Source organism: Meles meles, chromosome 1 (genome assembly GCF_922984935.1).
Source record: "Meles meles chromosome 1, mMelMel3.1 paternal haplotype, whole genome shotgun sequence".
Classification (NCBI taxonomy): domain Eukaryota; kingdom Metazoa; phylum Chordata; class Mammalia; order Carnivora; family Mustelidae; genus Meles; species Meles meles.
Genome location: NC_060066.1, coordinates 204,814,753 through 204,841,028, shown reverse-complemented (window position 1 = coordinate 204,841,028; position 26,276 = coordinate 204,814,753). Strand labels below are relative to the sequence as shown.

Below are 26,276 nucleotides of genomic sequence, written 5' to 3'. Positions count from 1 at the left end.
CAGAGCAGGCAGGAGGCCTGCTCCGCTTCACGCAGCTAATGGGATGGTCCTGGGGTTGGCATGGGAGGGTCTGTCTTCGAAACCCATGCTTCCTGCCACACCCGGTTTCTTCCTGCTGTTAGGACCATCCCGGGGGCTGAGGGGCGCCCTCTGGCTCCTCTGAACCTGGCCCTCAGATTCCCTTTTTGCGAAGTGGGGACAGGTGGTTTGGGGTCCCTGGCAGGCGGGACCAGCCCAGGTTTCCTGAGTGCAGGGGTGCCGTGGGCATGCAGGGAGCCCCCTCTGCTCGCAGCATGTGGGGCTCTGCTGGGGCCCGGGCTGGTGTTTGGGAGTCTCCTGCTGGCCAGCCAAGCAAGGCTTCCTTTGAAGACCGGGTATGAGGCCCTGTGGGGACACTGAGGGCCCCGCCATGGTTTCTGTCCTCTTGGTACTGTCACATGAGCAAGAATGAGAACACAGATTTGGGACTTCAGACCCTGGATTCGAATCCCGTGTCTTACTAGCTGTGTGATCCCGGGCAAGCCTTTGCCTGCCTTGGTCAGAGGCTCCCTCAGGAAGATGGGAATTGTAACTCCTGCTTCATAGGGCCATTGTGAGGATGGCGGGAGATGGTATGGGCCAAGCCACGAGCTCATAGCAGGTGCTCAGTGAGCCCCTCGCGTGGGGGTCTTCTGAGGACTGAAGGGTGAGCGGAAGCCGCGCCCCCCTCCCCGTGATGCCGGGAGCCAGGAGCAGGATGGGGATGGTTCTGTGGGCAGCAGCAGATGGGGCAGAAGGGGCCACCAGCTCCACAGTGGGGGTGCAGTGTGGGGGCTAAGACTGGCTGGAGAGAGAGGGAGATGTTGGCTTTCCCCTTGTTCCTCCTCCCCCGCCCCGCCCCACTGAGGCCCTTCAGACAGAGGGAGCCCCAGTGTGGCCCTTGGCTGTTTTCGCAGCCGGGGAAAATCAGAACCCCGGGAGAGGAGGTGACTGGCTCTGCGTGGGTGGGAGTTGGGGGTGGGACCAGGCTGACCCCCGGCCAAAGGCCCACCCGATGCTGGTGCTGCACTGCGTCCTCAGCTGCCGGGGGCAAGTCCCTGGGGCTGGTCCCTGGGGCTAGTCCCTGGGGCTCTCGGGCTCCCTGCCTCTCTGGCCTGCCCCTGAGCCAGCTGTGAACAGAATATTCTGCGTCACGTGGTTCACTAGACTGGCCCTTCCTCTGCCAGGAGACTTTTTTGTTTTATTTTCTTTTACTTTTCCCTAATAAGGTCTATGTGGCTCTCTTATCTGTCCTTTCTTGGGGCCTGGAAGGCCTGTGACTTGGCCCTGGGGAGGCTGTCCCAGCAGAGCCCCGCTGACAGTGGCCGGGCTGCATGGGCCCAAGTACGTAAAAGCTCAAAGGGAGGCTGAGGGGAGGCATCAGAGCTGTGCAGACCTGGCTGGCCTGGTCTCCAACTGTGTGACTTTGGGCAAGTCACCTTGCCTCTCTGAGCCTCCGTTTTCTTACTCAGTTCAATCCAAGTAGCACTTAGTAAGGCCTGTTAGATGCTAGGTTATGGTACTAGATGTTTCAGGCAGAGCAGTGAATAGACTCAGCCACCGGCCTCTGGGCTTGAGGGCTCAAGAGTGAGCGGGGGACTCACATGGGGACCTGGATCTGGACCTTGAAGCATCGGAGATCTCCTGAAAAGGCACATGAAACAGCACGCAGGGCTCCGGGTTTGAATGGGACCTAAGGAGTGGTGGTACGTGAGAGCAGAGGCTGGGATTTCGGGTGAATTACTGTCAGGTCGGTTTCATGCTCGCCAGCAGGAAAGCGGGACACTATTTCTAGAGAAACAGAGTTGATTTTCTGTGGACATTGCTGACATGAGCCAGTGTCCCTGGTTGTCACTGAGGCTGACTTGTTCCCACGTATGCCCTGAACTTTGCAAGAAGGAAATGCAGCCCCGGGTGATATTCTAGAGTCGTCCATCCCCGGCATACGGTGGGCACCCAAGAGGTGTTTCTGGAACTGGTGGCACCAGAAACACATCCTAGTGGGGGTGTGATTGATGTGGGGAAGGAGGGTCGGCTCACAGAAGAGGGTGTCCTATGTAGGAGGGAGGGGCCTTGTTCTGAGCGACTCCAGAGGACAGAATAAGAACAGGTTTTAGACCCTTTAGAGCGTGGTGGGGGATGGTGACTGAGGCCCAGGGTAGGGGCAGGTGCGTATGGAATACCCAGTCTGTCCCAGGCCAGGCGCTAGGCTCAGTGAGCCCCATCGGGGCCAGGGGACTTCTCCTTGTTTGTCCACTGATGTCTCCCAAACACTCGGAACAGTGCTGGGCTCGTGCACGTGCTTCTTGAACGTGGGCTGAATGAGTTAGTGAGTGCGCGTGTTGCTTAATCGGATCTCAGCAGCGTCACATCCAGTTTGCAGATGGATAAACTGAGGCCTAGGGAGGTCAGGACACACATCTGCTCCGGCCGCTCATGGTGCGGGGGGTGGGGGTGTGTGTGTGTGCGTCCGGATTTGGGGTCCAGGCTGCTGGATTTCAAAGCCCGTGCTCTGAGTCACCCCCTTGTCAGGGTCTCCCGAAAGGGATTTTGTGCTTGCTGACAGGTTGCCTTTCACGCTCAGCGACCCCTCCCTTGAGAGCGATGGAGTGTGGGAAAATACAGAATGCTCGATGCAGAAACAGTCGTGGGTTAAGGCCGCGGGGCCCTGGGGATAACTGAGGCCATGAATTCCTGCTCGGACCGGCGGGCACTCGTTCAAGGAGCTGGGTTAGGAGGGGATGTGATGCCGCCAGCCTTGGGGTCCTTTCAGGCCTGGACTGAGGTTATGGTCATCCTCAGCCACAGCGCAGGGTCGGAGGGCCTGCTCAGGTAGTAGCAGGCACTTGGCTTTGCCTTCCCTGGCTGGCGCAGCAGGACCTGGATCTTAGGCCGCTCCTGCCTGGGGGCCTTCTCCTGGGTGGTAGCCGGATGGGCCCGGGTGAACCCAGACGTTCATAGGAATATGTCCCTTCCCTCAGCTGCTGGGTGGATCCAGACAAGAACGCCCAGTGGACTTAACACGTTTGCCTTGGGATGCTCTGGGAGCCCAGGGCTGGGACCCAGACAGACGGGCTCCTTGCTGGGGCTCTGTTGGGGGGCAGTGTGGCTAATCCCTCTCCAGAGGCCCTGGGTCAGAGCACTTAGTCGGCTAGTCCCCCCAGTTCTCCTCCTTCTCCTCTCCCATGGGCTCCCGGGGATCCCTGTGGTCCTGTCTGCTCACCCGGGGCTTGTCCCAGGCAGCCCAGGAGCCCAGCAGACTGGCGGCTGGCCTGTGGCTGAGGAATGAGGGAGCTCGGAGGCACGGCCCCATTGCCAGCGGGCCTGGGTTCAGATCGCAGCCCTCCCATCACTGACCATGTGACCTTGGGCAACTTTCTTACCATCTCTGCGCCTCTGTTTCCTGATCTGTAAATGAGGATGATCGTCACAGTGCCTCTCTCTGCGGGTTGTTGTAAAGACGAAGTAATGAGAGGAGTAAAGAGCTCGGGCTAGCTCTGGGCCTCTCGTGAGTGGTTAGTGAATGGGAGGTGTTGGGACGCTGACCTCAGTGCTCCTTGGTGGCATTGGGCAGCCCAAGGAGCTGTCGCCTTTTGTCTGTGCCCAGGGCCTGGGCCCTGGACTCCACCTGTGTGAAACTGCTTGGCGTGGGTGAGTGAGGGTCTGGGCTTGGTCGCTGGGGAGAGAGGAGCAAGCCCTTGACTCCCGCGGGAGGCCCCCTTCCTACCTTCTTCCCTTCTCTTCTGCTCAGACGCGCTCATTGCCATGTGTCCCATCGATTTTGTCCATTGAGCATTAATCAATGGATAGGCACCCCCTTCCCCATCTACGTTCAGGCCCTTCTCAGGAGTTCCCGCAGCCCCCCAGGACCCCCCCCCCCCCACCCCAGCAGCTCTGTTGGTGTCTCCTAGTCGTCCCTGCTCCGTTCTCCTCCGCCCGCCAGACCGTGAGCTCCACAGAGCAGGCACCGATGAGTAAGCGTTGAGGTTTGGGCTATGACCGTGCGCCAGACGGGGCTTGGGGGCACATCGGGGAGTGGGGCACAGTCCCTGGCCTCTGAGAGCTCCCAGGCTGGTTGTTGCTTTATTAAGGCCAAGGCGGCTGCTCGGTGCCAACAGCGGTGCCTCGTGTCCAGGGAGGAGAGGCATCTGCTGTGAGAGGTCCCGGTCTGCCCTGTCCCTCCCTCCGCCTCTCCCTCTACCCCAGCTTCTATGTTCCAGAGGCCGGGCCAGGTGCAGGAGACGCGGAGCGAAGCAGTTTGTGGTCTCTGTCCCGCAGCCTGGTGGCGAAGAGCCACAGAGTCCTGGTACCATAGCATTTCGATGCAGTGTCTTTAGGCTTGTAGCCTGCATTACCTGCCATGGAGACCGGCGACAACAACTCTGGTCTTTGTGTTCCTGTGACTAATGACGGCCGCATTAGCAGGCCAGTATCTGCCCTAGATCCTCTAAAGACTTGACCAGGTGCCCTGAAACTGGGGGCCTCTGCCTTGGTACTGTTGGCCCCGAGCCAGGTAATTCTGTGCCCTGGAGGAGGTCCAGCTGTGCCCTGGCCGCCACCTGCCAGGCGCCAGCAGCTCCCCCCGCGCCTGCTGAGCTGTGACAACCAGAATGTCCCCAGATGTGGCCAGAATTCCCCAGGGGGACCAAAGTCACCCCGAGTTGAGAAGCTGCCTTAGATGGATCCGTCAGAAGAACCGCCTGATTCCAGGTGGGATGGAAATTTTGAAATCCAATACCATCGCCCCCACAAAAAAAAATCAAAAGAGGAAAGAAGTGCCCCCAACATCCTGTATTCCTTGGCCGGACACATGATCTGGTTTGGCACAAAGCGCACACATCCGCGGGGAGGCGGAAAGGCCCTTGTGGCTGGAGCAGCTCCATGCCCTGGTCCAGGCCACCCAGCCCAGGGCCTCTGGTAGAAGCCACCCGGTCCTCACCAGGTCTGGGTGTGCCCGGCTCTGTGTGGCTGTGATGTCGGGCAGGTCACCAGATGACCACCTGGAGGACACGGGACCTGCGTCAGTCCTGGGAGAGGAGAGTCAGAATGGGCGGCTGTCCCCTGAAACGTCTCCCTCACCTCACAGTATCTTGGTTTGTGGTGATGTGTGGGTTTGTAAAGTGTGGTATGTGCCTCCTTGCAGCACTATGGGCTTCACTCAGGAGGCCAGGAACCAAGCCAGTCTTGCCCATCAGCAAATCTCCAGAAATTTCCATGGTGCCCGGCATACAGAAAGCTCAGTAAATATTTGTGGCATGATTAAGGGGTGCTTTTGGATGGCAGAGGGATCCAGAGAGATGAAGCCGAGCTTTTCTGTTCCCCACCCCCTGCCCTTGAACGCTATTGATCTCCAAGATTCCCAGAGTGAGGGGGTGGGGCCCGGAGACCTTCACTGTAACAACGATGGTACATGTGTAGGCGTGTGACCTCCGCCACTCACTTCCTGGTGCGCGTCCTGATTTGGAAGGAGAAGGCGTCGCTGTCCTCTCCAATACCCGGGCCACTCGGACAAGCCTTGGGTGAGTCTGGCAAAGGCTCAGTCTTGGCAAGGAGTGGCCAGCTGTCCCTGCATCTGTCCCTCTGGCCAGCAGTGAGCACCTGCGTGGGGTTCGAGTTGCAGGCAGGAACCAGAGCCAGGGTCCCATTTCCCCAGGCCCGCTTCTTTCTGTAGGTCACTTGAAGATACTCCTGACCCTGTGCCGAGGGGCAGCCCTGGGCAGGCTGGGGTCACTGTAAGTTATGGCCTGGATGGGGACTGTTGTCCCTGAATTTAGCAGAATATATCTGAGATGCAGCGCGCCAAGGAGGCGTCGGGATGCTCGCCTCTCTCCGCAGCGCTGAGCCCCGCCCGGGAGCTGTCCACAAAAGGTCTCTCTCAGCCAGTTCTGAGGCCCCGCCTCCGCCTGACCAGGGATTTGGATTCGGATTCGGGGAACTGGAAAGTCTCCCTGGCAGCCCGCACCGACTTTTGGTTGTTTCCACGTTTCACACCAACTAAGGGAACTTTGTATGGCTGTCGGGTTTGGGGATCCTCCCCTTTTCTGACTTTGACCCCATTTCCTGGAATCTTCACTTGAAAAGCAGCGGGAGGCGGGTGGAGGCTGGGCGGGGAGGCTTCTACAGCTGTGTGTCTCCTTCAGGGTCAGGCGGGCAGCAGGCTGTCCCGGGGCACGGCACTGGGCACCCTTTGCCCTCCGTGGGGGCTGCAGCAGGGTCAGATGCTGCCGGAGAGGCTGCCCCCCCCCCCACAAGCCTTGCTTGCATGGACCTCATCTCCACTGGGGCCCCGTCCTTGCGGGCCAGGTCTGCTGTCCCATGTTGAAGGAGGTCGTTGTGCATTAATTCACTCAACAAACATTTCTTGGGCACCTACTGTATTCCAGCCGCTTGGTGAGGCCCTTGTGGGCACCGTTATCTCATTTAATCCTTAAACAGCCCTCTGTGGTGGGATTCTTGTGGTTTTCCTGCTGAAGAGGGGGCCAGGGACCAGGGCAGGGGAATCAGTCTCACTGTCACAGTGAGGAAGTGGAGAGTCGGGACCCCCCAGGTTTGATCCCAGAGGCCATGCTCCTCAAAACAATACGTGGGGCACAACGGTGGCAAAAGGGGCACCTGAGGACCCCCACCTGCCCCTACAGGGCCAGGGACTGCTTTAGAGCAATAGCAGTCCCAAGTATCGCAGGGCACCCTGTTCCCCTCACCCTCCCCGGGCAGGTGGCCGCCTCTCTGGGAGCGGGATGGAGGCGGGGTGGGCTCGCCACTCAGGGCGCCCCTCATGGTTCCAGCCAAGGGCAGGCACACTGAGAGGAGGGTGTTTGGGAATTTTTTGTAGGGCAGGGTTGGGGGCTGCATCGGAGTCACCTGTTCCAAAGAGCCCCATTACTGCCTTGGTGAGCACGGGTTTGGATCTTGTTTGAGCTGGTAATGAAGGAGGACCGGTGCTTGGAACCAGCTTCCTGTTTGGGTCACCATCCCCGGGCAGACTCCAGCCCAGGACAGCGGGATTCAGGGCAAAGCCATTTCGTGGTTGACACCATCCCCCAGTCTCCCTGCACTCCCCGCCCCCCCCACGCCAGTCCAATTTCTCTGCTCCCTTCCCTCAGCCCCAGGCAGCGCCTCCTCCCAGGTGTGTAGTTAAATGCGAGGGGGTGGGCTGGACCTCCTGGTCTGCGGAGGGAGGGGCAGCCTGGCACCAGGGAAAGACCAAGACACGCCTTGGATCCAATCAAGGCGCTTCTGGACTTCGGACAAATTGCTCTACTTTCCTTCCTTCCAAGATTTTATTTATTCACTTGACAGAGAGAGACACAGCGAGAGAGGGAGCACAAGCAGGGGGAGTGGGAGAGGGAGAGGGAAGCCTGATGTGGGTTTCCATCCCAGGACCCTGGGATCATGACCTGAGCTGAAGGCAGAGGCTTAATGACTGAGCCACCCAGGCACCCCCCGCTCTACTTTTCTGAGCCTCAGTTTCCTCATCTGTATAATGGGGCTGATCCTGCCCCCTCATGGGATGGCCCGCTCCCTGGTGGAGCTGGCAGGAAGACACAAATTTCTGACGCCCCCTCGCAGGTGGGGAGAACAGAGATAGGCTGGAAGAGGCACATTGCTAGGGGGGTGGGGCAGGGTGGGGGAAGATTAGGACTGAAGTGCTGGTGGCTTTGAGAGCTCAGCCCGAGCTATGCTGGGCTGTGCCGTGGAGGCCTTCGTGTCCCCTGGGACCTGTGCACGGCTTGTGTTTCCGGACGGCCTCAGATGCTGCCTGGCCAGCTCGCCCTGCCTCGGCCGGGTGGGCTGAGTATTTTTAGCTCTGACTTTGCCGAGGTTTTTTCTGCCCAGACCTCTCTTGTGGGACAAAACAGACGGCGCCCTCCCTGAGAGAGACAGAGCTTGGGCCTGAAGAAAGGGACTTGGAGCCAGACTGGATCCTAGTGGGCTTTGAAAGGGAGGCCTTCTCTGCTCCCTGTGGCCAGCCAGCCTGGGCAGCGGCGCTGGCCTCGCCTTCTGCGGCCCCAGCTGGAAGCTGCCTATCCTTCCTTGGAAAGCTGAGCGTGTGCCCGGGTTGCTCATCTGCCTGCATGGGCAAGACTCTTGTGTGCACCTGCCTGCCAGAGCGGCCGAGGGGGGCGGCCCTTGGGGCCCTGGGGTCCTGTCCCCTCTCCTGGCCACATGCTTCTGACTCATCAGAACAAGAACATGGTCATTTTGGGAGTGAGTTTTTAAAAATAGTCCCAGTCCTTCCTCCAGCCCTGCCCCACCCCTCCCTGATCACACCCTGGCGTTGGCCCCAGACCTCTTCCCACACTGGTTTTGGGGAACCGCCTCCTGCCCGGCGTGGCAGGGGATCTGTTTGTGAAGCTCTCCTGGGAGGAGCGGTCCTGGCCACAGGCTGATTTCAGAGAGGAGGAGGCACAGGCCCAGGAGTGGGGACCCCACGGGCTTCGGCCACCTTCTCCCCACTCCCCTGCACCCCCAGTAGCAGTGGTGGGACTGAGCCCAGGGCCGGCGTGGGACCAGGGATCCCTTCATTCACTCAGCAGGTGTGTGTTGAGGGCTGCTGTGTGCCAGGCACTGTCCCAGGGCTGTGGAGAGAGCAGTGAACAAAATGCTTAGGCTCCCACCTTGGCTGAGTGCACATTCTAGTGGGAGGAAGCTGATAGAAACAGTGGAAATGTCCAGGGGCCCTGAGGCGTTAAATGCTAAGAAGATAGGGCAGCGGCGTGATGGGGATGTGTGTGTACTATTTCAAAGAGGATGGATGGGAAGGCCTGTCTTTGAGCAGAGCTCTGAAGCAGGTGACCGAGCCATCCATGTGTATGTCTGGGGGAAGAGCATTCCGGGCAGAGCAAGTGCAAAGGCCCTGAGGTAGGGGCACGTGTGGGTGTGTGAGGAGCTGCACCATAGTTGTTGCGACTGGGGTAGAGATGCTATGTGGGGAGAGGTAGGATCTCCAGTCTGGGAGGTAGTGAGGACCACACCATGCCAAAAGTGAGGACCCTGGCTTCCACTCTGAATGGGGTAGGAAAGCACTGGAGGGTTTGAGCAGAGGTATAACTGGGCTGCTGTGTGGAGAACAAAGCATGTGGGATGGGGGGTGAAAGTGGAAGCAGGAGGCTGGTCAGGAGCTGTTTTAATGGTCCAGATGAGAGGTGGTGATGGTTTGGCCTAGGGCTGCAGCCAGGGAGGTGGCCAGAAGTGGTCAGAGTCTGGACGGGCTTAGAAGGTAGAGCCAACAAGGCTTGCCAAGGGATGGGATGCAGGGGTGAGAGAGAGGGGGAGTCAAGGTGAGGCGGAGGCTTGAGCCCCAGCCCCTGGCAGGCTGGGCATCGGGTGAGCTGGGAGGCGGGGAGGAGTCGGGGAGTGGGCGAGGGTTGGTGTGGGTATTGACTTCAGGATGCCTGGCCGACCATGGAGCAGATGCGCCCAGCAGGCGTGCGGGGAGAAGCCGGGATGGAGTTCCAGGGAAGGTCAGGCGGTGGGGGGGGGGGGGGGGCCCTGCAGAGAAGGCGTCCCAAACCATGAAACAGCCGAGGTTGCATGCAGGGAGGCATCTTCCAGTCTGATCAGAGTCCTGAGCCCGGGAGTGGCCCACTGGGCCCCGCGGGAGGAAAGGGGGTGGGGTGGGAGCCGCTGTCCCAGAGGAAGGGGAGCAGCCAGGGGGTTGTGGGAAGTGGGGGATGGGGTTCAGGCACGTCCACTGGCTTTGGCATCTCGGAGCCGTGGGGGCAGACACCCCCACACCGCGACCTAGATAGCTCAGCAGAGAATGGGGGGTCCTGGACTGGGGGCACAGGCAATGTTTGCACAAGGGGAGCAGGGGAATCTGGTGGTGGCTTGAGCCCTGTGGGGTTGGTGAGGTTTTTGGACGTTTGATCCTTAAGAAGAGCAGTCATGTGCCATCTTTACGTTGGCTGGGAATGATCCGGGACAGGGGAGCCGAGGTGTCTCTGGGCTGTCTCTCTTTCTCCCCAGAAAGACACCCCTCTCTTTACATCCTCCTCCCACCCCCAGCCCCCAGATTCCTCCTGGCATTGGCTCAGAGTCCAGGGTCCTTCATGTTGTCTAAGTGGGGTCCGTGTGTCTAAGTCGGGAGGTACCGGCGCTTCCCCATCTGAAGGCCCATGGGGTAAAGAGGCGTGGGTCTCTGAGCCCCTGGAATGGGGAGTAGGAGGCACATGGCCCATCTGGGGTGATGTTGGTATCCAGTAATGTGAAGCCATCTCCCTGACTGAACCCCAAATTCTCTGCTCGTGGAAGCCAGTCTGCACAGCCTGGGGAAGGGAGCAGTGCACAGACCCCAACAGAGAGGGGGTTGCTTACCGGGGATAGTCGGGACCTGGGGCGCCTCCCTCTGCTCCAGCCCCTGGAGCCCTGTGGTGGGGTGAGGGTGGAGAGCCAGGGCTGTTGGTGTGCAGGGGGTCGTGGCTGCGGGTCAGCTTCTGTCCATGACCTCTGATCTCCTTGCCACTGCCTCCTGTTCAGTAATGAGCCGTGCTTTCTGGTGAGTTCCTGCCTGTGCCAGGCAGCACTCCTTACCTTATTCATCCCTCCTCCAAAGCCGAGATACCTCCCTCCCCCAAGTGCAGACTCAGCTAAGCAGGTTCTAGCAAGTAGCAGAGCCAGGACTGGAATACGGTTTGACCCCAGAAACCCGGTCCTAGGTTCTGATCTGGAAAGAAACGCAGGCCCAGAGTCCATTGGGCTCCTGGTCAGCAAAGCAGGCTGGGCTGCCCGCAATTCATGCTCCCGGTGTGTCCCATGGGCCACCCCCTGCTGGGCAGGTGCACCTACAGACCTGAACTTGGGCCTCTCCTTTGTTCCTTTGTCCCCGGGCTGAGCTGGGGCCCTGCGGGCAGTAGGTGTGCAGTGAAACGCTTGTTGCATGGGGACAAGGAAGGGCAAGCTCGTCACCGTGAAAGCAGGGGAGCCTGAGTCCCCGGAGGTGAGGGAGGGGGACTCGGAATGCCAGAGAAGCTGATGTTGCCAAGCTGTGAGTCCCCCTGGTCTCACCGTGCCTGAGGCCACTCAGGGACCGCGGGTGCTCCTGGGGCAGCGACCTGATACCTGGGTGTCTGGTGGGGAAGCAGTCAGGCCTCAGCATCCCCTCTCCTTGAGGCTTTAGGTCAGCTTGTGGAGCGGCTGGGAGCCATTCGGGCAATCCTGGCCCCTGCCGCTGGCATCACCTGCGTGCCGGGGGTGGGTGGCTGGGACGCGCCTCTTGCCTGCTCCCCCCACCCCGCTTTCACCTGCAGGCTTGGCCGCCTTCCCGGGGAGGTGCCCTGGCCTGGAAGGCCCAGCTCTTCTGGCCTCTCTGCCCCTGCCTGGGCTTTTCCTGCAGGCTGGACGTTCCATCCTTCCCCTATATCAGCTCTGTCTGGTTGCATGGAGTCAGACCTTCCTTTCCTGGTCCCGCCTTGTGCTTCGCGGCAGTTGAGGCAAGTGCTTTGCCAGTGTGAGCCTCAGCTTCCCGCATCTGAAAGGGAGAGCAGGCCCACCTCTCAGGTCTGGTTCCAGTGTGGAAATGCCGTGTTGCTAGAATGAGTTGGCTGGAGCCATGCTGGTGCTAAATTGCTCGCGAGGGGGCTTCTGGGGAAACAGGCTCGGAAGGGTGAAGGGGTAGCACAAAATCAACACTGCCCCCTTCAGGCCTCCTGACTGTGGGCCGTGGGGCCCCATCATGTGGACCACCCAGGACGTGGCTGAGGGTCTAGCACCCTCCAGGGGTGGGGACAGGACACTTCAGCCCGTAGTAGGAGGCTTTGCCCCTGGCCCTTCAGCCTGGAGCCTGTTGCCTGGGCTGCAGACAGAGCGGTTAATGAGGTGGCGGGGCGTGAGAGGAGGGAGGGGACTGGGGACCCGTCTGGGCAGCCCTGTTTATGTACATGGTCCGGCAGCTTCTCCAGGCTGGCTCTGGTTTCCCAGGCAACAGCCCCCAGGAATCGCCCCTGGAGGGGTGCCGAGTGGGCGGGCTCTTCTGCCCAGAGGCCTTCTCCTGGGGGCTGCTCCCCACCTGTCCTGCCTGGAGATCATGGACCAGGGGCACGCCTAGGAAGTCAGTGGGGGAAGAAGGTTAGGGGGTGGGCACGCCTACTCCGGGCTGGGACAGAGCCTCCATTGTCCGAGGCTTCAGCCTTTGACCAAGCCTCACCCCTGCCCACAGTCTGGAGGTTGCTCCTCGTAGCCCCTCCTCCCCCTTACCGCCACCGGGAAAGCCCATGGAGTGGCCTGGGGTCTAGTGGCTGGGGGAGCTGGTTTCCTTGTCCCTCTGGCATTGGGAGGCGGGGGAGGGGCAGGGAAGATGCTTCTCTCACCCACCCCGTGTTACCCGGCACATACTCCATGCTGGGGATCCTGTTTAGAACCAGCCCGGGGGTCCTGCCCTGGCTCCCCCACTCACAGGGACTCCCCGCTCAGAGCTGTGTGGCGGGGGAGCCTCCCTCAGACTCCGCCTCGGCGATTGGGCAAATTAAATTAACAAAAGGACACTGTTCAGCATGCTCGCTGCACCGCTGTGGAGTGGCGTCAGGAGACGGTCACCTTGTGGCCTCAGGGCTGGTGAGGGTCACAGAGGACAGGGCCGGTAGTCTGGTGGGCGGTCCTTCTGGACTCAGTGGGGCAGTCTGCAGAATGGGATGCGGGTCCTCAAAGAGCCCAAGGAACCCGGCAGGGAGCTAGCATGGAGTAAGACCCCACCAGCGTGGTCAGATGTCATTTCATTTACACCTGCAAGTGACAGCTGAGGCCGGGAGGCACAGAGGGGGACTAGCTTCTTACCGTCTCACGGGTCTCTGTCCTGGGTTCTGGCTCCCAGATGTTCGCCTCCTGCTGGAGCTCCTTGGTGTTTCCTTGGAGGAGTTGGCCTTGTTTCTCCAGGATTGCGTCTGGGGCTTCCAGCAGGCAACCCCTTGCGCCCAGGGCAGAGCTGCAGGCGGCCTGCTGGTGTGCACACGGTAGCTGGTGGTCCCCCTCCCACAGGGTGCTCCGTCCACGGCTTGCCTCCCTGCCCCTCCCCCTGCCTTCCCCCTTGGTCCTGGCGGTCTTTCTGCACAGGGCAGAAGATACCTGAGGGGCCTGGGGTTCCCGCTTCCCACCTGGGCTGTGCTTCTCTTTACATCTGGCAGGAAGCCCAATAGCCACAGCTGCCCCAGGCCTGGGGACACGCCTGCCCCATGGGTTCCACAGAGAGTAGGTTCCAAGCAGGTGAAGTTTCTTAGCTTCTGGGCTTAACTCAGTGCCATTGAGGGGCTGTTGTCCTGCGTGTGGGCTGGTGCTCCGGGCACAGACATGAAGTCAGAATCCACGGAGGGGGTTGGCTGTTATAATCAGGGCTGTATGTGTCCCAGAATCACTGGGCCCTTTGAAAATGGACTTTCCCTGGCTGCATCCTGAGTTGTCAGAGTCATAAGCTTGGGATACATGTATTTCTTTCTTTTTTTTTTTTTTTTAAAGCATCACAGCCAGCTTTGGGAACCATTTCATGAAATGAATCTGGGGAGGAGAAACTGGGTCTGGGTTTTGAAGGTTAAGTAGGAGTTTGCTTGCTGGTTGTGAGTGGGAGTTCTACCCGGAAGGGAATAAATGGCCCGAGCAAAAGGATCCAGGAATGTAAAACAGGTTGGCAAGGTCATGGGCCTGAAGAGCCTTCATGAGGCTTGGAGCAGAGTTTCCAGTCGGGGAGGGCCTGGGAGCTGCTGAGCCCTGAGAGAAGGCAGTGGAGAGGGGCAGAGGCGAGTCTTTGAGGGCCTTGCTTGGGTCCTAGACCTCATTCCGAAGGCGACAAGGAGAGTCTGAGGGTCTGTGTTGTGGAATGTTCATGGTGACTGCAGGGGGCTGGGGGCAGGTCAGCCCTGGGTCTGACAAAAGGCCAAAAGCCGCAGAAACATCTGGAAGGCCTGGTTGCTTGGAGGAGTCCTGGTCCTGACCAGCCCAAGCCCTGGCTTTTGCTCCCCTGTCCCACACATTTCTCTTGGCTTCCAGAAGATGTACACAGCTGCCTCTGAGACCAGGTTTGAGATTGGTAGGTGGGCCAGAATCTGTTTCTTGTTTGTCTCCAGCAGTCTCCTTTCCTGCAACAAGGCTGCCTGACTTGGATAGGCCAACACCTGCTGCTTCCCCAGCTTCTGGGACTGCATTTCTGCCTGTCTGGACCCCTGCCCACCCTCCCCTCCCCCACTAACCTCTTGCTCCAGAGGCCAGCCCTCCCCATCCTCAAACTCTGGGCCTGACTGGGGCAGCCTCCCTGATTTCCAGGAGTAGATCTTCAGGCTTCATCCAGGAAAGAGGGCTGGGGCCACTCTGTTGATTAGGAGTGGGAGATGGCTTGGAGTGAGGTGATCTTGGGAGAAGGGGCAGGTGCAGGCTGGCACAGGGTTTCCCATTGGGCCTCTGGGCTGGATGGACCTTGAACTCTAGAAGGAGGAGGAACTGATAAGCTCTGGGATTAAATCAGAGCTGGGAAGATACCTGCTCTAGTGAGCAGGGCAGCGGAGGATGGAGGGAGGTGCTCCTGCCCGCTGCCCTCAGCTAGCTGGGTGGTCTGGATCACTGAGCTGACCCCACTTGGGCCCACCCTGCAGCCTGGGAGCTGGGGCTTCCTCCCTGCCTCCTCTGTCTCTCGCTCTGCCTGAACGTGGCCGAAAAGTTACAGCCTCCTGCTAGCCGTTCTGCCCAGTGTTGCTGGAAGGAGCACTGCTCAGGGAGTCTGCCTGTCTTGGCGGTTGTTTTCCAAGAGCTGACCCTCAAGAGAAAAAAGTTGTCCATGACCCTGCTGTCCAGGCTCGGGCCAGCGAACGTCATGGAGCTAGCCGTGGCCGGTGTTCACCGAGAGCGCTCTCCGTGTGAAATGCCTCGTTGCACCGGCACAGACCTCTGCGCGGCAGGGCTCGGAAGGGAGGTGTCCGCTGTGCTGCCGGGAAGCGGAAGAGCTGGGACTGGAACTCAGATCTCGCAGCAGATCCCACCCTTTGCCTGCTGCCCTTGGGTCTCCGCCTCTGCAGTAGGAGAGCTGCAGGCCCTTCCCTCCCAGGCTCGGCTTCCGCACCTGAAAAGCCGGACAGAGCCCTGTTCAGTGTAAAGGCTTCCTGGTTCTGACCTGCTATGATGTTTTTGCCTTAACGTTCTTTTTTAAAAAATGGATTTATTTTTTTTTTAAAGATTTTATTTATTTATTTGACAGACAGAGATCACAAGTAGGGAGAGGGAGAAGCAGGCTCCTCGCTCAGCGGAGAGCCCAATGCGGGGCTCGATCCCAGGACCCTGAGACCATGACCTGAGCTGAAGGCAGAGGCTTTAACCCACTGAGCCACCCAGGCACCCCAGGAACAGTTATTTTTATTGTGCTTTCTTATAATGCTCACCTGAGCCCAACACCTCTGCCGTCTGCATGGGTTTCCTTCTGGGCCTTTTCCTCTGTGCACTTTTCAGTCCGCGTGGCTTCTGTACTCTGGGGGCTCCCTTCGGTTTCCCACTGGCTCGCCTTCACCAGCTCAAAGGCGTCTTTTGCCAGAGACTGTCGTGGCAGGACGAGCCTTTTCAGAGAGACCCTCGTTTCAGGGAGCATCACAACACCTTCCTTCTTGCTCGGACTCCCACCTTAAGAACGCCAGACCATGCTTAGCTCAAGGAAGACTTAAAAAAAAAAATAAAAAAAAAGGAAATAGCCAAGTGACTGCCCCTGTTTGCTTAAGCACGTTCACGCCCCTGACCTGGCTCTTTGCTTGTGGCAGCCTGGGGGAGGGTCTGCACGGGAGCCGTCCTGCCCATTTTACAGAGGGGAAGCCTGAGGCTGTGAGAGGCTGAGGTCGCACTGAGAGGAGAGACAGAGCACAGCCTGCAGGTGGGTCTGGCTGCCCCAGGCCGCTTTCCCCAGATCCCCATAGTATGAAGTCCTTCCATGAGCCTCCCTCCCGTCCCCGGGGCCCTTCCCCTTCCAGGGTATGGAATCCACACACAGGGCCCCGCTGCTGTCTCCCGTTTTGGTGCTGAGAGCTTCAAGGGCGGGCATCTTGGCACTGACTGAGCCTCCTGGTGTTGCATGGTTGGCCTTAGGTACGCTGCTGGGAGCCCCCTGGGGCAGGTGGTGGGACCCCCTTTGCACAGATGAGGATACTCATGAGACTCAGCTCACCTGCTGGTGGAGAGGAGACTCCAGCCTGTGTTAGGAGGGTTCATGATGGCCACCTACCAGCATGGGGCACGTACCAGTGTGACCCGGGACCCTTCCAAGAGCCTTACACGTGTTTACTCTTAATTGTCTTAGTAACCTGGTGAGGTGCTACTTTTTACTTATTTTATTTTATTTTAGGGAGAGTGAGGCAGAGTGGGGTTGAGGCAGAGAGAGAGGGAGAGAGAGAATCTTAAGCAGAGTCCATGTCCAGCGCAGAGCCTGACATGGGGCTCTGTCTCATGACCCTGAGATTATGACATGAGCCAAAATCAAAATCAAGACTTGGACATTTTTAAAAAAGATTTTACTTATTTACTTGACACACAGAGTAAGCAGGAACGCAAGCAGGGGGAGTGGGAGAGGGAGAAGCAGGCTCCCTGCTGAGCCTGCTGAGCAGGGAGCCTGATGCGGGGCTCAATCCCAGGACCCCTGGGATCATGACCCGAGCCAAAGGCAGATGCTTAAGGACTGAGCCACCCATGCATCCCAAGAGTTGGACATTTAACCGACTGAGCCATCCAGGTGCCTGAGGTATCTACCTATTAGTCCCCATTTTGCAGATGAGTAAACTGAGGCCCAGAGATGGGGGCTAAGTGACTCATCCAAGGTGTCACAGCTCCCAAGTCGGGAGACCCACATGGTGTCAGATAGCCTGAACTATCTCCTAACTGTTGGGCCATGAGGGTGTCTAGTGGTGGCGATGGTTGCCCTTAGAGACCCCTACTCCCTTCCCAGCACCCTTCTGAGGCTAGGGGCACGTGTGTACAAATGGTGACCACAGGGCTATGGACGTGCACAGGGCATGCGGGTCTGTGTCCTTGCCTAGAGACCTCACTGCTCCAGATCAGCCTGTAGCAGACGCCCCCAGATTCCAACACCAAAGTCCAGAGAGGCGGTGTGGTTAAAGGAGGGAGAGAAGGACTTAGAGCCAAGGCTCCCGCTGAATCCCCCTGTTGTCACCTGTTCCCTTGCCTCTGGGACCTCAGGCAGATCCCTCCTTCTCTGTGCCTTGGTTTCCTCATCTGTAAATGCAGTAAGGCAGGTAAAGCTCTGGGCTCCATACATGGTGGAGTCTCTCTTCCTTCCTGGGGAAAGCCTTGGGCTCAGAACAGGGGATAGGAATCAACCCTAAAAGGTGAAGAAAAAGGGGAGGACAGCTTTCTGGCCCGGAGGGAAAGGATCCTGGGTTTCTGCATTATCAAAAAATTGTATCTGAGCAGCAATTTGCATACGGGCTGGGACTAGGCACCTCTCTTTTCCCTCCTGTAAAATGGGCATCAATCTCCTTGTTCTTTCCTCAGTAGTTCCAAATGAGCCCCAGGGAGAAGGGGCCCTGCATGAGGAGGGCTGTGTGGCTATTGTCGGATCTTTCGACTTGTGAGGGAATTTGCAGACATTTTCGTTTGTTTCCCAAAGCCCTTTGCCGAAGATAAAATTTTAGTCTTGACAGTTCTGAGTTCAGGACTACAGGGTACCGTCCCCTATGTAGTGGAAAGTGATTTGCGTCCAACCAAAATGCAAATTGCATTCTGTTTGACCCAGCGATCCACTTCCAGGCACGTGCCCTAGAGGCTCATGTCCATTTGCTCAAGGCCCTGTGTATGGGGGACGTGAGTCACTGCCTTATTCAGATCATCAAAACCCTGGGGACCCCTCGGCGTCCAGTGGTAGAGTTACATCAGTTACGATGGATCCAAAAAGAAAAAAAAAAAAAAATCCCCGCACTACGCAGCCGTTCAGAAGAGTGAGGCTGATGTCTGCGTCCTGGTGTGAACTCATCACCATGGTTCTTAAGCTTAAAAAAAAGGCAAGCGGGGGGGGGTGGGGTGGTGGGGGAAAAAGCAAGCGAATCACAGCAGGTGCAGTGCGCCCTCCCCCCCAAGTGGGAAACAAGACAGGGATGCAGGTACAGGGATAAGCAGGACACTCGTGGAACGTTCAGGACTCCTAAGGACCTAGTGAGGGCAGTCGTTTCGGTGGATTGGGGCAGACTGGGCGCTCTTAAATCGTCTGGGGTTTGCGAGGCCCTAGAGCGTGATGACCTAATGAGCATGGTGTCGGGGGCCCAAGGCCTGGGTTCAAACCCCGGCTCTGCCACTCAGTAGATGTGTGATCTTGGGCAACTTAACCACTCTGGGCCTCATTTTCTCGCAGTTTGGATTAATAGTTGTTAATATTTGTAAAGTGCTGAGAATAGCATCTGAGCCATGGTAGGCGCCATGGGAATGCTTGCTGTTATTAATTAATTGCCATTTACATGCGTTTTATGTTTATTAAGGAAGCCAGTTAAAAAAAACAAAAGCTTTAGGATTGGAGAGGAAAGCAGGCATGTAGCCAGTTTGTGTTAGGGGCTGATTGGACTGGAGGGCTCGTGCTTTCCCTCCAGGACTGACTTTCCTTTCCTCAGAAAGGCCTAGAAGGAGAGCCCCTAGCGCAGGATGAGGGGTGCCAGGAATGAGTGGGGAGAGCCTTTCCCTCACTGCCGGGACTTTTGGCAAGGCTGGTGATGCCCCCACTTAGAGGCCAGGGAACACTGGGCTCCCAGTCCAAGCTTTGGGATTCTGTCCCTATCTCTGGCCATCTGCCTCTCTGCATCCCTTCATTTCCTATACACCCATGTGCCAGGGCCAGTGGCCCCTCACCAGCTGGCCAACCCGGTGGGGCTGGATGGGGAGAGACAAAGAGAGAATAAATGCCTTTCGGTGGGGCTGCAGGCGGGGCTGGTGTGAGGGGCCGGACTCTGGGGAGCTGTGGTCACTGGGAGGCCGGAACGAGGATGTGTTCGGCCATATCCATGACAGTTCAGGCGTGATCCACCCTCTGGAACACAGAGGCTGGAGCATAAACCCGACCTCTGGGGCTGGAGTTCACCTGCAAGCCAGAAGGGAGGAAGGGGGTTATCTAGCGGGCCCACCAGGGTCCCCGAGTCTCTGGGCACTCAGCCAAGGGAAGGTGTGTGGTGGCACGGGTTTTCTGGGAAGATGGGGTTATAGCTCTGCAGTTGCTGGTTTTCCGGGTTAATGATTTATGGGGGATGGGGGCTGGGCCCTTTCTGGCGCCTTCCTGTGCTCCGGCAGCTGCTGGGGAAGGCGTGGGAGAGTGGGTGGGCTGGAGTGCACAGACTGTGAGCCAATGACCCCTCTCTGCTTGTTGAAACTTTGCCCTTGAACTCCATCTAATTAGGTTTCTGGCCTTTTTTCCACAGGCGAGCGGCTGGAACGGTGCTGGTTTGAGCTGGACCCTGTCTGATGGCTTCCTCCAGCCCTACTCCACAGACTGCCACAGGTACCGTACCCCAGGCTTCCTGCGCGGCCCTCCTCAGGTTGGGCCACGGGGCTGGTGGCAGACACTAGCTCTGGAGCAGGCTGAGCCTGCCTGTGAATCCCGCTTGCCACTGGCTAGCTGTGCCCCCTTGAGCTGGTGACTGCCTCCCGCTGCCTCAGTTTCCTTGTCTGCAACATGGAAGTCATAATCTCCTTCTCCAAGAGGAGGCTGTAGACGAGGGGTGGTTCTTTACCTGAGATCCCCTGGAGATTTTAAGCTTTTTTTTTTTTTAATTTAAATTTTATTTATTTGAGAGAGTGGGCGAGAGAGAGAGAGCACAAGCAGGGGCAGGGGCAGGGAGAGGGAGAAGCAGATTCCCCACTGAGCTGGGAGCCCGATGCGGGGCTCGATCCCAGGACCTTGAGATCATGATCTGAGCTGAAGGCAGAGGCTTAACAGACAGAGCCTCCGAGGCGCCCCTGGAGATTTTAAACTTTTAAGAGCACAACCCATAGACGTGACAACAGGAGTGTTATGTGCTTGGGGGTGGCGAGGGTTGAGGGGAAGGACCAGGTCACCAGCGGGGCAGGGTTGTCAGAGTTATGGGCCACCTGTCTTTGGATCATCCTCTGGGGGCTTGGAGAGCAGGCAGGTGGCCAGTGAAGGCTTTTCCACCCGCCCAGCCCTGCCGCCGACACTGTGCACTTAGTCGAGCGACTTGGTGTCTGCATGGCTTTGCTTCCTCACCCATAAACATGGGGACAGTAATGACACCCTCTGGGGTGCTGTCGCAAGGCTTAACCATACAGAAAGCGCAGGCGTGTGGTAATCAATCGCTCCATGAACGGGAGCTGTTATCCCTGTGGGTGTCGCAGGACCGGGGGCTGATGCTGGCCTCTGAGCCCGGGGCGGAGACCAAGGAGGGGCCGCTTCCTCCCTGAGCCTTTGTGTTCTTCTCCAAAGGGTGAGGGACCCGCACAGTGGAGCGTTCTTCACGGCACACGGGTGGCTTCTCAGGTCTCCTGCCTCTGGGTTGGCTGTCCCCGGACTGGGCCAGCTCTGGTCCAGCCGCCTGTCCAGATGGGTGGGAAGGGCTCAGTTCAGCTCTCAATTATCCAGGGAGGGACCTCCTGATTTTTCCTTCTGATAAGGAGCCCTGTCTGGAGGGCCCAGTCTCAGAAGCGGGGAACAAGGGCATCTCCTGATGTGTGACTGTGGCTTGGGTCCCAGGAGGCTCCCTGCTCTGTCTCCTGCTGCTGTGGGCATTTTGCACCCTTTCTCCTATTCACCAAAAAGTGAGGGGCACCTGGGTGACTCAGTGGGTTAAGCCTCTGCCTTTGGCTCAGGTCATGATCTCAGGGTCCTGGGATCAAGCCCTCCATCGGGCTCTCTACATCCCCCCCCCCGCCCGCTTGTGATCTCTCTCTCTGTCAAATAAATAAATAAAATCTTAAAAAAAAAAAAAGTGAGAACAAAATGACCTTATGATTACATCAGCTCGGTTCCATTCAACAAACATCTGACATTTCTTGTTTCGGCGTATCTGATATTGCTGGCTGGTATCATGTGCTTGCAGGCTTTCTGCCATTTGCTGATGGTCTGAGAGCTTCCTGCGGCCCTACCAAGTAAAACTCAAACTCCCCCAAACACCTCTTCATGGTCCTATGGCTGCCAGTCTCTTTGCTTATCATGTCTTCGGCTCCCCCGGGTCCCAGGCTGCGTGTTCTCCCCTTCTGCTGTGGCTGCAGCCTGGGGTACCAGCCCCTGTCGTGAGCCTGGCAGACCTTTACTCATCCTGTGAGGCTCTGTGCAGGGGCGGCCCCGTGCCCAGCGTTGTGCCACCTCCGGCCAGCGCAAGCCCCCAGATGTCACTGGGCACAGCTCAGGCCCTGGGGTTCCAGGCTCTTGCCATATTTGCCTGCCCTGCCCTGCGGTAAGCTCCTTGACACCGAGGGGCCGCGTCTTACTTCTCTTTGAACCTCCTGGCCCCGGGGCCTGCTGGGAACAGTCCCCTGAATGCAGACGTGACTATGACCATGACCGTCTTGCCTGGTGTCCCTGCACACAGTCCGTGGCTGGGGACTCTGTGGGCCAGGCCTGTGCCTGGGAAGCCCAGTGCATTTCCCCCAGAGCCTGGGGCGGGGCTCGGACTCACGGCAGTTATCATAAGAATCGTAAGCATAACAAAGATAATGGTAACACCACTGTGGCCCTGACAATGAGCCAGACCATTATCATCAGTGAGCACGGGCCTCACAACTGGCTCTCTCACACTCACTCATTCCGCCTTTTCCCTCCTGTCCCCTGTCTGGGCCTCCTAGCGAACCGGAGAGCCGGTCGCTATTCCTGTCCTGGTTATATGTCAGGAAGCTGCAGCCAGGGGGCTACTGAGACCCCGTGTTCATAGGTCGGCATCTAGGAGAGCGGGGGTTGGAGCCTGCTGGTCTGACCTGATACTGGCCAGGCACACGGGGTCCCCACTGCGACGCAGGCCGATTCAAGTATGAGGAACCAAGGGTACCGAGGCCCCTGGGGTCAGGGTGCGTCTGTGTGTGGTGTCAAGAAAATAGTGGGTGGGGACTTTGTAGTCTCATTCCACCATTTTTAAACTTATTTTGCTTTTTTTTTTCAAGATTTAGAGCATGTGCCTGTGAGAGGGAGCTGGGCAGAGGGGCAGAGGGAAAGTGGGAGAAGCAGGCTCCCTGCTGAGTGGGGACCCTGACCCAGGGCTCGATCCCAGGACCCTGAGATCCTGAGCCGAGCCGAAACCAGGAGTTGGATGCTCCACTGACAGAGCCACCCCGCTGCTCCAGTGTTTTTAAACTTTTAAAACCACAACCCACAGGGGCGCCTGTGTGACTCCGTCGGTTAAGTGTCTGCCTTCAGCTCAGGTCATGATCCTGGGGTCCTAGGATCGAGCCCTGCGTTGGGCCCCTGCGGGAAGCCTGCTTCTCCCTCTGCCTGCCGCTCCCCCTGCTTGTGTTCTTTCCCTCTCACTCTCTGTCAAATGAATGAAGGAAATCTTTAAAAAATAATAAAACCACAACCCACAGGCATGAGAACAGGAGTGTGCGCACATGTGTGGGTGTGTGTTCAGCAGATACTTACCGTGTGCCTACCCTGTGCCAGGCACTGGAGTGTAACAGTGAGCAGGATAGACGGGAATCCCTCACGAGCTCACGTTCTCTTTAGGACGCAGTAAAATGCATAAAAGTGTGGGCCATCACCACTGACGAGGGCCATAGACAAAAGTAGAGCAGGCAAGGCCATCAGGGAGTCCCAGGGTGTCTCTGTGGGCTGTTTTGGTCATCTGGAGATGACCTAGAGTAAAGAAATGAAGGAGGTGAGAGCAGGAGCAGATACCTGGGGAAGAGCATTCTGGACCCCAGGGTGGAAGGGGCAAAGGTCCTGAGGCCAGAGTACATCCGGCACGTTCAGTTCACAGTGCACCGGGGAGACCAGTGTGGCTGCTGTGGAGTGAGTGAGGGGAGAGCAGTGGAAGATTCGACACCCCCCCCCGTAGGTCACAAAAACAATTAATCCAGCTTCCAACTCAACCCCTGGATTTCCTTTATTAGTTCATCATCTCAGGGCCTGGTTTCAAGGGCTCAGCCAGCTCCTGGAAGCAGCAGGGCTCAGTGGAAAATGTAGGATGAATGAAGACAGAACGAGCTCTGAGCTGGTTCCCCGCGCACTCGATGCAAGATTGTGGTGTGTCACTTTGCTGCTTGAATCTCTGTGGCCTTGTCTGTCCGGTGGGGGTGGTCGTGAGGCTTATACCAGGAGCTGTGTGGGGCTCATTTCAACCCTCTCAACCAGGGTTTGTGTCTCTGACCTGGGGAAGGAGCTTCAGCTGCTGGCCACATCACTGCCTGTTGATGTTGGCCTGAGCTGTCCCCAGAGCTCCCAGGAGGAGGGGGGGCCCCCACCTCAGAGACCCCCATCTGGTGGGGAGGAAGCCTGAGCTCTGGGCTTCAGCTGCATTCCAGTAGCTGGGGAAGGGGCTTTGTGAATTTGATACATTTGCACCTGGAATGTTCTGCTCTGCAAAATCCCAGGTCCTTATGGGGAAGGGATTGGATTTTTCTAGTCCAAGAGACTGCTGGTGTGGGATATAACCGTCTGTCCGTCAGCTGTTCCATCCAGCTCTCTGTCTGTCTGCTCCATCCACCTTCCTGCCTGCCTACTCCTCCTTCCAGCTCTGAGCACCTGTGGGGGCTGAGCCCATAGACGTGGGCCAGGCTTCAAGGATCCCGGCTGGGAGGGACCTTACTTAGAACAGGTGTTACTGTGTGTAGCGGACACCCAAGGCCCTCGGCCAAGGGCTGCATCTCCTGGGCAGTTCCCAGGCAGGGGTGATTTTGTCCCCAGGAGACACTGAGCAATGTCCGGAGACACCTGTGGTTGTCAGAGCCGGAGGCAGTACCTGCTTCTAATGGGCAGAGGCGGGGATGCTGCTGTCCATCCTGCAGGACGCCCACCACGAAGACCCCGGGGCCCCAGAGTCAGCGGTGTGGAGAAACCGCGACCTACTTCCCAGTTCGTGTTCTCCTTGGCCATACGGGGCGGGTGCGTTTTTATTATCCGGTCTGTGGAGGGAGAAACCAAGCTGCCAAGAGGTGAAGACACTTGCCCAGAGCCACAGCTGGGAGGGGCCAGGAAGGGCCAGGAAGGGCCACACAGCTGGGAGGGGCCAGGAAGGGCCAGAGCCACAGCTGGGAGGGGCCAGGAAGGGCCAGAGCACACCTCTGGGAGGGGCAAGGAAGGGGCAGAGCCACAGCTGGGAGGGGCCAGGAAGGGCCAGAGCCACAGCTGGGAGGGGCCAGGAAGAGCCACACAGCTGGGAGGGGCCAGGAAGGGCCAGAGCCACACAGCTGGGAGGGGCCAGGAAGGGCCAGAGCCACAGCTGGGAGGGGCCAGGAAGGGCCAGAGCCACAGCTGGGAGGGGCCAGGAAGGGCCAGAGCCACAGCTGGGAGGGGCCAGGAAGGGCCAGAGCACACAGCTGGGAGGGGGCCCAGGATGGGCCAGAGCCACACAGCTGGGAGGGGCCCAGGAAGGGCCAGAGCACGAGTTCTGCATCTTGCGGCGTGAGCTACAGTGGGACGGAAGGGGCAGTCAGCTTTGCAGACTTCTCTTTTTTTAATTTAATTTTATTATGTATTTAAAGATTTTATTTATTTGAGAGGAAGAGAGTGAACATGAGCGTGGAGGAGCCAGGAGGAGCCGGGAGGAGGGGGAGGAGGGGCAGGGGAGCAGAGAGGAAGGGCAGGGGGACAAGCAGACTCTCCGTTGAGCAGGGAGCCCAGTGCGGGGCTTGATCCCAGGACCCCGGGATCATGACCTGAGCCGAAGGCAGACGCTTAACTGACTGAGCCACCCGTGTGCCCCAGCTTTGCAGACCTTTAAAACCAGGCCACATTGCCTTTGGTTTTGGAGCGGGTTGGCATGAAGTAGGGGGATGGCATAGTGAACCCCTGAGGTTCTGTCCATCCCTAGGTTGAGGAAGGAAGTCCTCCAGGAAAGAAGACCAGGGACCTCAGCTTGGTGAAGTGGGTGGAGAGGTGAGGGCCCATTAAGCTCTTTAGGAGAGAGAATCCATTCCTTTGCTTGTTTGACAGAAGTTGCTGAGTTTTCACCGCTGGCCAGGCCATGACCCATCCCTTTAAAGGGGATCTTAGGGATCTGAGATCGGCCCAGGAATACAAACAAGCAAAAACACATCATCACAGGTTATACAGGGAAGGATGTAGAAAACAAGGGGCTGCAACAGAGGGGGGCCATGGCAGGGGCCGGGCTCTGCTTCGGTTGAGCTTTGATGGACGGCGGGAGGGCACAGCCAGGCCGGGAATCTGGGGACACAGGCTCCTCACCCCGCCCAGCAGGTCTGCGCCCTGGTCCCTGCAAAATAGCTTCCTTTGGGCTCCGAACACCCAGGCAGCTGTGTTTCATGTGGCTGGGCTGTGTGCAGGACAAGTGAGCTCACTTACACGTGGGAAAAGCATGCAGGCACGTGCCCAGGGAAGGATGCACGCAGGTGTGTGCCCACACGCACACGCGCAGATGCAATGAAAAAGCCTCCTTGCTGACAAATGGGGAAAGAGGAAACATGAAAGGCATACATCCAACCAGGCTTTGCTCCCTCCTCTCTGTCTACTGCTCACCCCCTTACAGCCCTCACCAACCACGGGTCACCCTTTTGAACACAGGGAGGCCAGCCGGCCCGGGCAGGGGTCTCCTCGAGTTCCCGGGAACTGCCGTCATGCCGTCCCTCAGGCCCACAGCAACTCCTCGTGGTAGCCATCGCCTTTGACCAAACCAAACCCCAGACCCTGCTTCTGCTAACTCCTCCCTTCCAGGAGATCAGCTGGTTCCGGGAGGCCCCGGCCCCTCCCCTGAGGCGGAGGACGACCCTGGAGAAGCTTTTGAGTTTGAGGACAGTGACGATGACGAGGACACCAGCGCTGGCCTGGGTGTCCCAAGCGTTGCTCCAGAGAAGGACATCGAGGACGCCCCACTGACCCACTTGGACTCTGCCCCCATCACTGGTAAGGTGTTTTTGGGAGCCTTGGGTCCTCCCATTTCCGGGCCTCTGGGGCTACAGAAAGCCGTGAGCCTGGTGGAAGCTTCAGGCTCCCAGGGATGCCTCCCAGCCCCTCCGCTGTCCCCAGAAACAGGAAGGGAAAACCACCGAGAAGTTGCATTCCAAGGCTTCCCTCGGGAACTGGAGATTCCAAGCGTTCCTGCAGCATCTGGCTTACTTTGATGCATCAGTCATGGAAGTGGTGGGCCCCGTGTTGGGCTCTGGGCACAGTCGCTGCCCAGGGCTTGGGT

General features: G+C 58.3%; 1 protein-coding gene across 8 annotated transcripts in view; it reads left to right on the top strand.

The window, feature by feature from the left end:
- ARHGEF10L (Rho guanine nucleotide exchange factor 10 like) overlaps positions 1-26,276 on the top strand; it is a 159,048-nt gene that overhangs the window by 33,221 nt on the left and 99,551 nt on the right. For 7 of the 8 annotated variants that reach the window (XM_045998622.1, XM_045998620.1, XM_045998627.1 and 4 more), the window contains 2 exons: positions 19,386-19,465; positions 25,802-25,990. In XM_045998622.1, coding sequence (XP_045854578.1) covers positions 19,429-19,465; positions 25,802-25,990 — 226 coding nt within the window. In that variant the 5' untranslated portion in view covers positions 19,386-19,428. Of the gene's footprint in view, positions 1-8,533; positions 8,556-19,385; positions 19,466-25,801; positions 25,991-26,276 lie in introns of those variants that run through there. The other variant, XM_045998621.1, reaches the window with a different exon arrangement.